The sequence below is a fragment of the Leopardus geoffroyi genome, chromosome A2, assembly GCF_018350155.1.
Source record: "Leopardus geoffroyi isolate Oge1 chromosome A2, O.geoffroyi_Oge1_pat1.0, whole genome shotgun sequence".
NCBI lineage: Eukaryota > Metazoa > Chordata > Mammalia > Carnivora > Felidae > Leopardus > Leopardus geoffroyi.
The window spans coordinates 66,353,137-66,367,920 of record NC_059331.1 but is presented as its reverse complement, the minus strand read 5'-3'; the positions used below and the strand labels follow the sequence as shown (position 1 = coordinate 66,367,920).

The 14,784-nt window shown below is 50.6% G+C and overlaps 1 protein-coding gene across 6 annotated transcripts in view; it reads left to right on the top strand.

Moving 5' to 3' along the window:
* Nucleotides 1-14,784, top strand: part of COBL (cordon-bleu WH2 repeat protein) — a 273,215-nt gene that overhangs the window by 88,459 nt on the left and 169,972 nt on the right. For all 6 annotated transcript variants that reach the window (XM_045494295.1, XM_045494296.1, XM_045494300.1 and 3 more), the window contains exon 2: nucleotides 13,511-13,711. In XM_045494295.1, coding sequence (XP_045350251.1) covers nucleotides 13,511-13,711 — 201 coding nt within the window. The remainder of the gene's footprint in view (nucleotides 1-13,510; nucleotides 13,712-14,784) is intronic.

The window sequence follows — 14,784 nt, the reverse complement described above, 5'->3', positions numbered from 1 at the left end:
GTGAACTTGAGTCCTAGCCAGTCTCTGTGCTCATAAACATTGTTACACTGGATCATCCTAACGGTCTTATGAGGTTGTTCCTGTTTCCCAGATAGGGAAACTGAGGCACAGGGCTCCGTCAGTTGCTGGGATCACACAGGTAGCGAGCAACAGAGCCAGGCTTCCATCCAAGGCTGCCGGCCACATGGCCATGTGACCCTCGCTCTGAATCACAACCCTCCACTCCCTTTCTGTGGTGGTGAAACTTGACTGAGGCCACCAGCATTCAATTTGCATGTGAGGAGTGATATCTTTGTAGCTCACTTTCTTACTGTGCACATTAGTCTCTTGACTTTGAGATGATGACCGTCATTTACATCCACGCCATCTGGAATGCATTTTCTGCTTTTTAACGCACATAACAAGATCCCATTAATTTAATGGATCTGTTTGATAATGAAGGCAAACACGATACTGAAAAGTAGTTAAGTGAAATATTCCCCGTTGCCCGTTTAACACCCTGCATGGCTAATTTAGCATTTATTTATTTTTGAGAGACAGAGAGAGAGACAGCACCAACAGGGGAGGGGGAGAGAGAGAGGGAGACACAGAATCCGAAGCAGGCTCCAGGCTCCGCGCTGTCAGCACAGAGCCCGACGCGGGGCTCGAACCCACGAACTGTGAGATCATGACCTTAGCTGAAGTCGGACGCTCAACCAGCTGAACCACCCAGGCACCCCTGTGCATGGCTAATTTAAAAGGGCAGGACCTTCTTGTCACGTTCTCAGGCAACAGAGAACAAGTGTGGCCAGTTCTGAAGCAATGCAGGGCCTTGGGTGTGAACTGTCTGGGGTCCCTTGACGTCCCTTCGTGGCACAGGGTATATCACTCCATCTCTGTTTCGGAGCAGTCCCAACCCCACCCAACACTGGTACGGAACAGTGTGGCTGTGAACAAGTGCACATGACCCCATGTGGCCTGTCCCTGATTTAAATAAAAGTATTGCAATGATTGCACAGGTTAAAAAAAAAATCTTTTACCTTTTAGGCTGCCAGCGAATCCATTTGTACATCTTTAGGGATTGGTAAACTCTGGTTTAAAGAAAAATGTGTTCCGGGCACCTGGGTGGCTCAGTCGGTTAAGCGTCCTACTCTTGGTGTTGGCTCCGGTCACGATCTCATGGTTCGTGAGTTCCAGCCCTGCGTCGGGCTCTGCGCTGACGGTGGGGAGCCTGCTTGGGATTCTCTCTCTCTCTGCCCCTGTCCCACTCGTGCTCCCTCCCTCTCTCTCAAAATAAACAACTTTAGAAAAAGATATATAAAAAATGTGTTTCAGAGAGGGTTTTTTTCACAGAATTCTATAATTAAAATTATATAATTTTAATATAAATTAAATTAACAAAAATAAATAAAATTTAATATAAATTTAAACTTATAAAAATTTATTTTTATAAATGATATAGAATATTTTTATAAGTAATATATAAATATTTGTATGTATAGATTTATATTTTTATAAATATATAAATAAAAATTTATTTTATGTGAAATAAATTTAATATAAACATAAATAAAAAATAAATTTAATATAAATTAAAAATTCTGTAATTCTTTTTGAAACCGGTTTTAAAAAAATAAACAGGCCCACCCACATTTTAACTTCACGGCATTTCCACGCCACTGAGGCACATCTTTTTGCTATAAATGAACTTAGCCCTGTACTAAGTCTGTTTTACATTGCCCCGTGGGTCAGCTACCCTCTTCGGGCACAGGAGAGATTGTCGAGACAGGGGACCCGTTCTGAGCACCTGCTCCTTCCTTACCAGGTCCTGAGCCAGTCGTGTGACACCTGTTACCTTGTTCAGTCCTCAAGGAAACCCAAGCTCACAAAGCCCGTGACTCGTTCAGGCCTTGCGGCCAGAGAGCCTGGCGTGTTTGCGGGTCCCCCCCTGTGCCCACATCTCGTGAGTGTTTAGTGCCTTCCGTGGGCACATCCATGCGTGTGCAGCTACCACTTCCCAGCCTGCTGTGTGCACAAGTGGGCAGGTCTGAACCCAGCACCGTCAGAGTCATGAAGTTCGGTGGTTTCTGCTAGAACGCGGGGCAGAGCACTCTGGAGACGCTTAACTGGGTCTGTCTCATCCTAACAGCATACTGACCGGAGTCCCAGCCGAGTGGGTGGGGAGGCTACGGGGAAAGCGCAGGTCCCCATCCTGCCCACTCCCACGCATCTGCTCCATTTGGAGCCCGCGTCCTCGTCTCTGCCAGCTTGGCCCACCAAGACCTCCGGGCAAAATGGAAATGCAGTGTCGACCCCAAGAATCCACTTGAGGCTGCCTGGTGGGCACGGGCTACGGCTGCCCGAGTGCCTCTCTTCCTGGGCTGGCACCTGCCTGGACACCTCACCTTCTGGAGGGTTCCATCAGGAGGGCTGGCACTCTCGGCCAGGCTGCTGTCTCTCTAGCTTCTGACACCAAACCCGTGATGTCTTCGCCCCGTCAGAGCACACGCTGTTCTAGAACACACTCTCGTTTCCTTTCCTCTAGTCCTGCTCACGTAGAGCTTTCTGCCCGATCCTTTGTTGTTGCTTCTGCAACCGTGCGTCTCTCCTTTGGATCTCAAGGCAGTCAGCTGCCTTGAGTTGCCCTGGCTCGTGAACGTGCCTTCCAGAGCTGTTAGTATGAGCGTGTGCATGTGTGTGTGCGTGCACGCGCATGCTCCCTGAGAGCAGGCACTGTTTGTTCAGTGCAGTTCCTAGGAAATGAACAAGGCCTTCCGTGGTCCAGTCCACGCTTAGGTCCCTGCCCTCCTTCACGGCACCCTTCCTGTAATTTGTATGACATCCCAAGTCCTTCCCTGCACATCCCCAGTCCTTCCCCGCCTCCGTGCCGTCTGAATGACCGTCCTTGCTGGGAACAGCCTCGTGCCCACCCCGTCCTTGCCACCTCTGCCCGACTTTTCATATCACAGCTCACAAGTCACTTCCTGGACTCAGCCTACGTGGAGTGGCACTGCCTGTGTTCGTTCTCTCTGTATTTACCTGTGCTATCGCCTGTTTAATATCGGTCTGCTCTTGGAGACCATGAGCTCGTGAAGGGCCATATAGAACTGTTACCAGGCTTTCTGGTTCTAGGACCAGAGCAGACTGACCTGTTTGCTTGGGAGATGATGGTCTTAGAGACACATGGCTCCTGCTTGCGGGACAGTCCCATAAGCCTGCAGAATAATGTTCCATGGCATCGCTATTAAACTCCTCTGTTATTTCTGATCCCCTTTCTTTCTTTTTTAAGTTTATTTTATTTATGTAGAGAGAGAGAGTGCAAAAGCTGGGGAGAGGCAGAGAGAAGGAAAGAGAGAATCCCAGGCAGGCTCCATGCCACCAGCCCAGAGCCCGACGCGTGACTCGAACTCACGAACCGTGAGATCATGACCTGAGCCGAAACCAAGAGTCAGACACTCCACTGGCTGCACCACCCACCTGCCCCAGATCCTCTTTCTTCGATGCTTCCTCCAAACCACTACGGTCCCCAGGAATCAGCCAGAGTGTGACAGATGTGGAGTCAGATTCGGGAGGTCTGGGGCGAGTCTGGGACGGATGAGTCACGGCCTGGGACTCTCCCGCAGGCTCCACCCGCCTGCAGACTTCTCCCTCCAGTGGGGAAGAGGCGAGGCCTGGTCCAGCCGCTGGCAGGGGGGACCAGGGCGACACTGGCAGCCAGGTGACCCTGAGAACCAAGGCAGCTGGGTTCTAACGTTCAGAATCTTTTACGAGGAGGCAAACTTCCTGCTTTGGAAGAATCCTGGGCAGAGAATGGCACCCCCCTTTGGCCCATGGCGCAAATGGACCCATTTAGCATGCGGGAGGCCAGTAACGGTGTGCCAGACTCGTCTCTGAAATTCCCTTTAGGCAGATACCCTTCAGCCTGCTTCCCACCTGGGCCCCTGGCCTGGTCACGGGCACAAGTCGCACAGGCGTGCCAGGGTGAGCTGGCATCAGCATGACCACCGGCCTCAGTGTCCACTGGTCTGAGACACAGGGAAAGTGCTTGAGGCCTAGAAGAAACAGCCGGCAGAGGTGCCCTTTGGACTCTGCTCCGGGGAATCTCAGTGGGGAGCGGTGGGGGTTTTCCCCTTTCAGTCCGCAGGCCCTGCCCGGCCGGGGCTTCTCCAGGCTGGCTGCGCGCCTATACGGTTAGGGTTTAACTCAGCTGCCTGGACTCCCGCCCTGGAATTTGCACTCGCTGGGCCCCGGCTGTGCCAGACGGGCAGCCCGCGGCGTCCTGCAGGGCCTGACTTTCAGGGAGCAGATCTCCTCGCTCCGGGATGGGCGTGTGCTAAAACCGAGGGGCGTTCCGATCGATGATCTTCGTTGGAAATGCCAGAGGTGTTTTTAGATGTATTATTTCGTTTTATGGTTTCTGCTGGGGCGCACCCAGCCTTTCACCTGGAGGGAGGGGAGGGAAGGGGGCTGTTTGTTCAGTGACTCATTCCCTGAGGTTCATGGGAGCTGCCCTGCCTCCCCGTGGCTGTGGCGGCTTCCTTGTGCCAGCCGGGTCACCTGCTCTCCTAACTGCCACGTGCTCCCTGGTGCTGGGTAGCCCAGACTGCACGGCACCTGCATGGACCTTCCAGAAAGGAGCAACGGCTTTTGAGGGCGAGCAAAGATGATCAGGTCCGTGCGAACGGCAGCGGCCCTTCCCAGCTAGATGGTGCCGTGATTGTGGGTCAGGTGGAGACAGTGCACACTTTCAGGGGAGTTTGGTGGGGGGGGTGTCTGTCCACCGGGGCGGCTTCTGCTGTCGGACTAGCATACACTTACGTCCTTGAAATCAAGACCAGCCCAGCCCCAGGTATCGTGGGTGCTCCCTGGGTGGAGGAGGGTTCAAGGGGAGGCAACAGAGACCTTGTCACCGGCCACTCGTGCACAGTGAAGCCTAATCCAACAGCCTGCTCACCCTCTAGCCCTGCTCTTCAAGGGATCCCTTTCCTGGGGGGAGGGAGTCCAACCCTACCCACCCCCTCTGCTCTAAGCAGCCCCCAGCCTCCCTCCTCCCTCGTCAGGTTCGGCATCTGCCTTCTCGTCCTGCCAGCGTGCTGGCCAAAGAAACCCCATCAGTGTTGGGGAGCTACAGGTGGGAGCTGAAGGGTCCCCAGGAAGGAGCCCAATGAGGGGCGCACGAGAGCCCCAACAGGAAGACTGACTGACGCGTCAGAACTGATAAAATTGCCAGACCGAACAGCGAATCTCCTTAGGATGAAATCACTGTGGTTGCATTGTGATAAAACACACCGTGAAATGGACTACGCCAACTGCTTTTAAGGGTGTGGTGGGTGGCGCAGCCAGTCTCCCGAACTGCTCCTCTTGCAAAACTGAGACTCTGCTCACCGGAAGCTCCCCATCCAGCCCCCAGCCCCTGGCATCCTGCCTTCTGTTGCCTGTCTCTCTGAGCCTGACCCACCGTAGGAACCTCAAGTTTGGGCAACTCCTGCTGTATTTGTGTTCCTGTCACCGGCTTTATTCACTCAGTTATCCACGTTGTAATGTGCTTCAGAATTTGTTTCCTTCTTAAGGCTGGATCATATTCCAGAATGTGTGTTTACCACTTTTTTATTAATTCATCCGGTCATGGGTGCTTCGATTGCTTCCACCTTTGGGGGACTGTGAATAATGCTGCTGGGAACCTGGGTGTGTCTTTTCAAGTCTCTGCTTTTTTGGGTACATTACATGCAGGTATCCGTTGTTTTACTGTGCTTTACTCTGTCGGGCTTCACAGATACCACATCCTTTATAAATCTTAGGTTCGTGGCGACCCGGAAACAAGAGAGTCTATTGGCAGCATTTTTCCAACAGCGTTTGCTGACTTCAGGTCTCTGTGTCACATTGTGGTAATTCTCGCAATATTTCAGATTTTCTCATTACAGTAGATCCTTGGGTTGCTAGTCACTTGTCCTGCGAGTGTTCCACAAGACGAGTAAATGTTTCTGATAAATTTTAACTTCATAAACGAGCCATGTCTTACAGTACGAGTCGAACGTGATGCCAAACGTCACATGATCACAACTGAGCCAATGGTTCTTGAAATTTGCTTTTACAAGTGCTTTGGATGACAAGCATGTTTCCAGAACGAATTATGCTTGCAAACCAAGGTTTTAGTGTATATTTGTTAGGTTGACCTGGGATCAGTAACATCAGGTCGATGTCCCTCTTGTCATTGTTCTGGGGTGTAACAAACCACACCCAGATGAGAAAAGATGGTGAACTTAATGGATGAATGTCATGTGTGTCCGTCAGCTCCACAGACCACCATTCCGGCCTTTCTCCCTCTCCTCAGACCTCCCTATTCCCTAAGACACAACAATGTTGAAATGAGGCCAGTTGATAACCCTACAATGGCTTCTACATGCTGAAGCAACAGGAAGAGCCACATGCCTCTCAGTTTTCATCAAAAGCTAAAATGATTAGGCTGAGTGAAGAAGGAGTGTCAAAGTCTGAGACAGGTGAAAAACTAGCCCTCTTGAACAAACAGCCAAGTTGTGAATGCAAAAGAACAATGCTTGAAGGAAATGAAAAGTGCTACTCCAGTGAACCACACGAATGACAAGAAAGCAAAACAGCCTTATTGCTGATCTGGAGGAACTTTTGAAGGTCTGGATAGAAGATCAAACCAGCCTCAACACTCCCTTAAGCCAAAGCCCAATCCAGAGCAAGGCCCTAACTCTCTTCAGTTCTCTGAAGGCTGAGAGGCAAGGAAGCTGCAGAAGAGAAGTCTGAAGCTAACAGAGGTTGGTTCATGAGGTATAAGGAAAGAAATAGAGTCTGTAACATAGAAGTACAAGGGGAGGCACAGCAGCCTGTCATCCAGAAGGTCTGGTGAAGATCATTAATGAAGGGGACTCCACTAGACGGATTGTCAGTGTAGACAAAACGGCCTTCTATTGGAAGTAGATGCCATCCAGGACTTCACAGCTAGAGAGAAGTCAGTACCTGCCTTCAAAGGACAGCCTGACCCTCTGGAAAGGGGCTATTACAGCTGGTAACTTGAAGTCAAAGCCAATACTCCTTGATCGTTCTGAAAATCCTATGGCCCTTAAGAACTGTGCTAAATGTACTCTGCCTGTGCTCCTTAGATGGAACAAGAAAGCCCGGATGGTGGCACTTGTGTTTATAACATGGTTTGCTGGATATTTTAACCCCGCTATTGAGACCTACTGCCGAAAAAAAAGATGCCTTTCAAGATATTACTGCTTATGGATAATACATCTGGTCACCCACAAGCTCTGATGAAGATGGAAATGAGATCAATCTTGTTTTCATGCCTGCTAACACAACATCCATGTTACCTACCATGGATCAAGCAGCAAGTTCAGATTTTTAAGTTTTCTTACTTAAGAAATATATTTCATAAGGCTATAGCTGCCACAGATAGTGATTCCTCTGATGCATCTGGGCAAAGCCAACTGATAACCTTCTGGAGAAGATTCACTATTCTAGGTGCCATTAGGAACATGTGTGATTCATGGAAAGAGGCCAGAATATCAACATGAACAGGAGTGTGGAAGAAGTTGATTCCAACCCCCTGGATGACTTTGAGGGGTTCCAGACTTCAGGGGAGGAAGCCAGTGCAGATGTGGCAAAAACAGTGGCAAAAACAGTAAGAGAACTGGAACCAGAAGAGGAGCCCGAAGATGGGACTGAATTCTTGCATCTCATGATACAACATGAGAACATACAAGAGCAAAGAAAGCGGTTTCTTGAGATGGAATCCACTGCTGGTGAAGATGCTGTGAAGACTGTCAGAATGACAACAAAGGATTTAGAACATTCCAAAAACATAGCTGATAGAACAGCGGCAGCCTTTGAGACAATGGATGTCAATTTGGAAAGAAGTTACCCTGTGGGTAAAATGCTATCAAATAGCATCACATGCTACAGAGGAATCATTCGTGAAAACAAGAGTCAATTGATGTTCCTTGTCTTATGTTAAAAAATGGTCACAGCCACCCCACCCTTTAGCAGCCACCACTCCACCCTCATCAGTGAGCAGCCGTCAATGTCAAGGCAGGACCCTCCACCAGCAAAAAAGATGATGCCTGAAAGCTCAGATGGTGGTTAGCATTTTTTAGCAATAACGTATTTTTAAAGTAAGGCATGCACTTTTAGGCAGAATGCTGTTTGCACACATAGAGACCACAGTGTAGTGTAAACGTAACTTTTATATGCACTGGGAAGCCAGGCAGTTCACTTGACTGGCTTTATTGTGATGTTTGCTCTGTTGCGGTGCTCTGGAACCAAACCCACACCAAGGTATTCCTGGACCCAGAGAGGAATTATGGTGGTTCTGTTTTTAACTTTTTTTTTTTTAATTTTTTTTTCAACGTTTATTTATTTTTGGGACAGAGAGAGACAGAGCATGAACGGGGGAGGGGCAGAGAGAGAGGGAGACACAGAATCGGAAACAGGCTCCAGGCTCTGAGCCATCAGCCCAGAGCCCGACGCGGGGCTCGAACTCACGGACCGCGAGATCGTGACCTGGCTGAAGTCGGACGCTTAACCGACTGCGCCACCCAGGCGCCCCTGTTTTTAACTTTTAAGGACCTTCCACACTGTTTTCCAAAGTGGCTGCACCAAGTTGCATTCCCACTAACAGTGCACGAGGGTTCCTCTTTGTCCACATTTTTGCTGACGTTGACTATTTTCTTTCCTTTTTTTTGGATAGTGGCCCTCCTAGGATAGAATAGAATAGAATAGAATAGAATAGAATAGAATAGAATAGAATAGAATAGAATAGAATAGAATCGGATCTGGGGCACCTGGTTGGCTCAGTCAGTTAAGTGTCCAACTCTTGATTTCAGCTTAGGTCATAATCTCATGGTTCGTGGGTTTGAGTCCCACATTGGGCTCTGCAGTCCTGCTTGGAATTCTCTCTTGCTCTCTCTCTGCCCCTCCCCTGCTTGCTCTCTCTCTCTCTCTCTCTCTCTCTCTCTCTCTCAAAATAAATGAATAAACTTAAAAAAATAATAATACAATACAATAGTGGTAGTTTGGGGTTCATATTTTCCCATGATTTAGTATACTAGACCTGGATGTGTCCTATGGCCCAGCCGCCAGTGTCCCTCCTGGTGTCCCCAACAGAACTGAGGTCCAGAGAGAAGAGATCCAGGCGCAGTGGCTCAGATCCTGATGGACACACAGGATGAGATTGAGACCCACTGGCCAGCAGAGACTAGGAGGAGGCCAGGGTCAGACCGAGTCGTGACCACAGTGCCTCTGCACACCCCCCCCCTACCCCCGCCACCCTCCCCACTGCAGGTGCTCAGGAACCCACTGGAGGGCTTCTTGGAGGCCGGGACTGCGGCTGTTTGTGGTTCTGAGCAAGGACTGCCGTAGCTTTCAGAGAATGGGTGTCCTCAGTCTACGTGGAGGCTCCTCTCCCCTGCCTGCACTTGCCTCCACTTGGAAATGTCACTGTCATCTCAGACCCAGGTCATAGAAAGCCATCTGGTCATCGCCTCCCAGAGCTTGTTCTCCGATAACCTGCTTTGAGCCCTTGTATGAGAGTAAGAGGCCAGGAACCGCAGACACCGTGGAGTCCCCCTCCTCTCGAGGGCCCCTCCCCTCCGTCTTCCTCCTGTGGTCGCTCTGTTCATGCACCCTCCCCACGAGGTACCTCACCCCTCATTCAGTATGTCCCCAGAACTGAGATGTTTCTGCTTGCTGGTCTGGCCATCTCCATCGGGGCTCCCCCCCACGCGGCTCCCTGCAGCTGTTCCCATACTTGTTCTTGAAGATCATCAAGGATCTCCACCGGCTACGGATTAGTTAGCTCCTTGGCTCACTTCCCAACCAGACCCTATTTCTTGCAGCCGCTGGGCCTCTCTCTGGGCAAAACAGATTCCCTCCCCTTTCTCAGTGACCTTGACAAAGATAATCCCCAACTATTTGCGGGACGCTGGTATTTGGAACCACCTGAACACTGTTCCCCAACTAGCAAAACGAGAGCAGCAAATCTCCATTCCCATAGACGACGAGGATCCAATGAGATAAAGTGGGTTTAGGAAAACCACAGCCCTCTGGTGGCCTGTCGGGCAGTGTACTCAACCCGCGATGCTGTTTTCATGTCTCCTCCTATGATGTGCGTTACAGGTTTATTTTTCTTCCCCTCCGCCTACCAGGGACATTTCCCCTCCCTTCCTCCCCTTCTCTCCCGTCTCCAAATTCTGGCCTTTCTCTGGACCAGCCACTCAAGCTTTCTCCGTAGGTGGACGCCCAGTATTACAGTCTTGACAGATTTCCTCAATATCATCCCTGCCTCAAGATTTTCCAAGTGTGCTCTGTCCCTTGTAGGCTGAAACTCTATATAGTTTTCACCCTTGTCAACATCGTCATCATCAATATCATCAATAAGTGTTGTAAATACCTAAAGATACGAAGACCCTGTTGAGACTAAACAGCCTCAGTAAAGCATCTGCAGTCTTCCAGAGACATGAAATGATAAGGCAGCAAGATTGCTATCTGGGCAGATGAATGGCAATGAGGGCGGCTGTATGTGTGCAGGGCCTAAGGCTGGCATCGAGCGGCTTTCTCGGCCTGAGGTCTGTGCGCTCACGGACACGCACAGCTTCTGAAGTGGGCCGTGACTCCATCTACCCATCAGGCATCGTGTCTGGTGTGGAAATTTCTCATGTGCGCTCCTCAAAATGTGCAGATGTTATTCTGTGAAATCAAAACACGAAGTCACAACTTTATCGACACATAGCGTCATAATCTGTCAGTTGCCTTCGTCAAGTGATATGGAAATTGCAACTAGAGCCACGTGCCATTTTGATGTTAAGGAGCCTCTGTTCGAAAGAAACGTTGCCGTCTGGAGCGCCTGGGTGACTCTCAGTGGGTTAATAAGCCCCTGACTCTTGGTTTCCACTCGGGTCATGATCTCACAGTTCCTGGGTTCAAGCCCCATGTCAGGCCCCGTGCTGATGGTGCAGAGCCTGTTTGGGGTTCTCTCTCTCCCCATCCCTCTTTCTCTCTCTCTCTCTGCCCCTGCTTGCTCTCTGTCTCTCTCAAAATAAATAAACTTACTTAAAAAAAAATGTCATCCATTAACATAACCCCGGCTCTTAGGTAATTCACATTTGATTGGCCCATGGTGGGGACTTGGGCCCTTGGAAAACTTCCCAAGTGCTTCTTCAGCATAGCCAGGAGGAGTCCCCTGGTGTCCGCCTGTTTCCTTAAGCCCAGAGCACACAGAGGCGTCTCAGATGTGGTTTTTTGCTATGTCTTCAAGAGATCAAAGCATACGGGACAGGGTGTATGGTGAGGCACAGACAGGAGGCACGCTTGTGGGTTTTCCAGGGGCAGGGAACATGAGACCCGTTGCCAGCCAAGTGGGGGAAGGGGAAGGGAGATTCGGGATTGAGGGTCCGGGGAGAGCCCTGCCTTCCCGGTGGCACCGGTAGCTGCGGCCCTGCAGGGGACAGGTATGTGATGGCCTGGAGTCTGGCATTGAGTCCCGGGGCACCAATGGAAGCACACCGATGGTGTTTGCTGTGAAGCAGTTCAGGGCCTTTTCGGATCTATTATTATTTTCTCAGAGCCAGACATCCATTTTGTTAGTGTGAAATGTTCCAGGTTTTTCACTGTTGGCTGAGGTCCGTGTGTGTGCCCAGGCAGACGCGTGCACACATGTAACACCGAGCTGGACAAAAAGCATCCCGGGGTGTCCTTGCAGCCTGCGGGGTTGCAGCTCTTGCACGGGGGTGTGATCGGGGTGCAGAGAAAGGGGTGAGAAAATGCATGCCTCGCAGTGGGTGCTGGGTTCCCGGCAGGTGGAGGGAACCCCAGGAGGCAGCAAGATGGCCTGGTAGAGGCTAGGTGGTCGGGGACGTGACCTTTATACCGAGGTCAGTGATGAGAGCTGGGGTGGCTGCTTGGGGAGATTCTTTTTTGTTAATTCTTTTTTAATGGCTCTTTATTTTTGAGGGAGACAGACACACAGCATGAGCAGGGGAGGGGCAGAGAGAGGGAGACACAGAATTGGAAACACGCTCTAGGCTCTGAGCTGCCAGCACAGAGGCTCGAACCCACAAACCATGAGATCATGACCTGCGCCAAGATCAAGAAGTGGATGCTTAACCCACAGAGCCCCCCAGGTGCCCCAGATGTAAGGTTTTTAACGAGAAAAAAGGAAATAAATTCGTGTCTACATTTCACAATAGAGGGTAAGCCTTGAATGTCACTCCTAATCCTTGTGTTAACCAGTGACATGAATGGCAGTAGTTTGTGGCCTTTTCTGAATCCCATTTGCTATTTTCTCCCCAATTTTAAGTGGCCTCTTTTGTTTTACAAGCAATACACAAAATTAGGAAATGCATAGCAGTGAAAAGAGCCAAACCCTATGCTACCCGTCACCCATTCTTCGGTGCCTCTTTCTGGACTGCTTATGACCCATTACTACAATGGGTAACTCTTAAAAATGGGATTTTCCATAACTGATAATAATTGTTTTTTAAAAAAATCCTTATCAAGCACTGTGGCATATCAAATTATATACTTTTAAAGTATATTTAACTAGTACCAGCACAGGGGCTCCTGGGTGGCTCAGTCACTTAAGTGAAGTCTTTGACTTTGGCTCAGGTCATGATCTCATAGGTCGTGGGTCTGAGCCCGTGTCCAGCCCTGCACTGACAGAGCAGAGCCTGCTTAAAACTCTCCCTCTCCCCCTCTCTCTGCCCCTCCCTCAATCGTGCTTTCTCTGCGTCTCCCTCTCTCTCTGTTCCTCCCCTGCTCACATACTGTCTCTGTCTCTCTCTCTCAAAAATAAATAAAGATTAAAAAAATAATAAAAAATAAAAAAGATTGCTCTGAAGGAGACTTTAGACCTGTTACCTTTCGGTGGATTGGCAGGACTTGGGGTGGGGGGGATAAGGTGGGCAGGAGTGGCCCCTGGGGTCGGGATGTCTGCTTTCCATCCCTATTCTGACACCCCGATAACCAGGGGCCTTCAGGGGAGCTACAGATCTCTTGGACCCCCAGTTTTCTCAGCTGCCAAATATCCTGAAGACTGAACGAGGTGACCTGCCCAAGGCTGTTATCAGCGTGGGTCCTGATGCTGGGAAGACAATTACAAAAATACTTCTGTAAAGTAAGGTCCTTATGTATAAATAAATGTCTACACAAGCAGGCTTCTCTGAGGACCGAGAAAAACTTGTAAGAATGATTTGTCGGGTGGGGCATCCAGGGGGCTCATCAGGTTAAGTGTCCGACTCTTGAGCTCGGCTCAGGTCGTGATCTCACGGTTGGTGAGTTCGAGCACTGACAGCTCAGAGGTCGCTTGGGACTCTCTCCCTCCCTCTCTCTGCCCGTCTTCTCCCTCGCACTCTCTATGTCAGAATAAATAAATACACGTTTAGGGAAAATAAAGAAAAAAAAAAAAAGAATGATTTGTCAGGAGGAAGCATCCTCACGGGTGATTGTATGGACTCCGAAGTCGGGAGCTGCCCCCTCACCCCCTCTTTCTGTGCCGCCCCTGCTTCAGGAGGAAGACGAAGGGTCGCGCCCCTCCTCCGCCTGGGAAGCCCGCCACCCCGAACGCGCACGGTGGACAGACACTTCGCAGAGACGTGTCGCCCGGCCCTCCACAGAGCCTGCTGCACATGGAGAGCCTGGAGAACAGCTCGGTGGCCGTCACCGTGGTTCTGCCCAGCGGGCTGGAGAAGAAGAGCGTGGTCAGCGGCAGGTAAGGGCCCTGGCGCCTCGGGGCGGGGGGCGGGGGTCACTGCCATCCAGCCTCGGGTCCAAGGAGAACCGAGGAGTGGATCCTGAGAGACTGTGCTCGCTCCCTTGTGGGGCAGGATCTGGGGCCCCCGGGGTACAAATCTGGGCCTGGGTGACAGTGTGGAATGACCGTATGCTCCCCCCCCCCCGCCCCCGTCCTCCTTCAAGAGCAAGGACTGCGCAGCTCAGTCCTGGGAGAGGGTAAGCTCGGGGGAGGGGGCCCAGCAGCACCCGGAGTCCGCATCCCGGGCGCTGAGGTTATACAGGCGGAGAGGCCCTCCAAGTGACCACTGGCGGTCTGGCCCCCAGAAGTATAAATACACGGATCAGATTTCCAAACACAACTTCCAGAGCAACTTTAGACTGATGGCTAAAACCCAACCCATGTATCTTAAGTTTTAAAAAAAATTTTGACGTTTATTCACCCTGGAGAGACAAAGAGACAGAACATGAGTGGGGGAGGGGCAGACACAGAACCGGAAGCAGGCTCCAGGCCCCGAGCTGTCAGCACAGAGCCCGACGCGGGTCTCAAACTCACAAACAGCGAGATCATGACCTGAGCCGAAGTCGGACGCTTAACCGACTGAGCCACCCAGGCGCCCCATGGATTTTAAATTTAAGGCGAACAGTTTTCAGCCCCGAGATGCCCACCTGAATCCTTTGTGAGATCTGATCCGCCCAGGAATGTGCCTGAGGTCAGGGTTACATGCCCTTCTTCCCACGTCAGCCACAGAAGGCAAAAGGGAGACATTGGCAAAGCTTCCTGCAATCATAGGATTAAGAATTTCTTTTTTTTTTTTTTTTTTAATTTTTTTTTCAACGTTTATTTTATTTATTTTTGGGACAGAGAGAGACAGAGCATGAACGGGGGAGGGGCAGAGAGAGAGGGAGACACAGAATCGGAAACAGGCTCCAGGCTCTGAGCCATCAGCCCAGAGCCCGACGCAAGGCTCGAACTCACGGACTGCGAGATCGTGACCTGGCTGAAGTCGGAGGCTTAACCGACTGCGCCACCCAGGCGCCCCGGATTAAGAA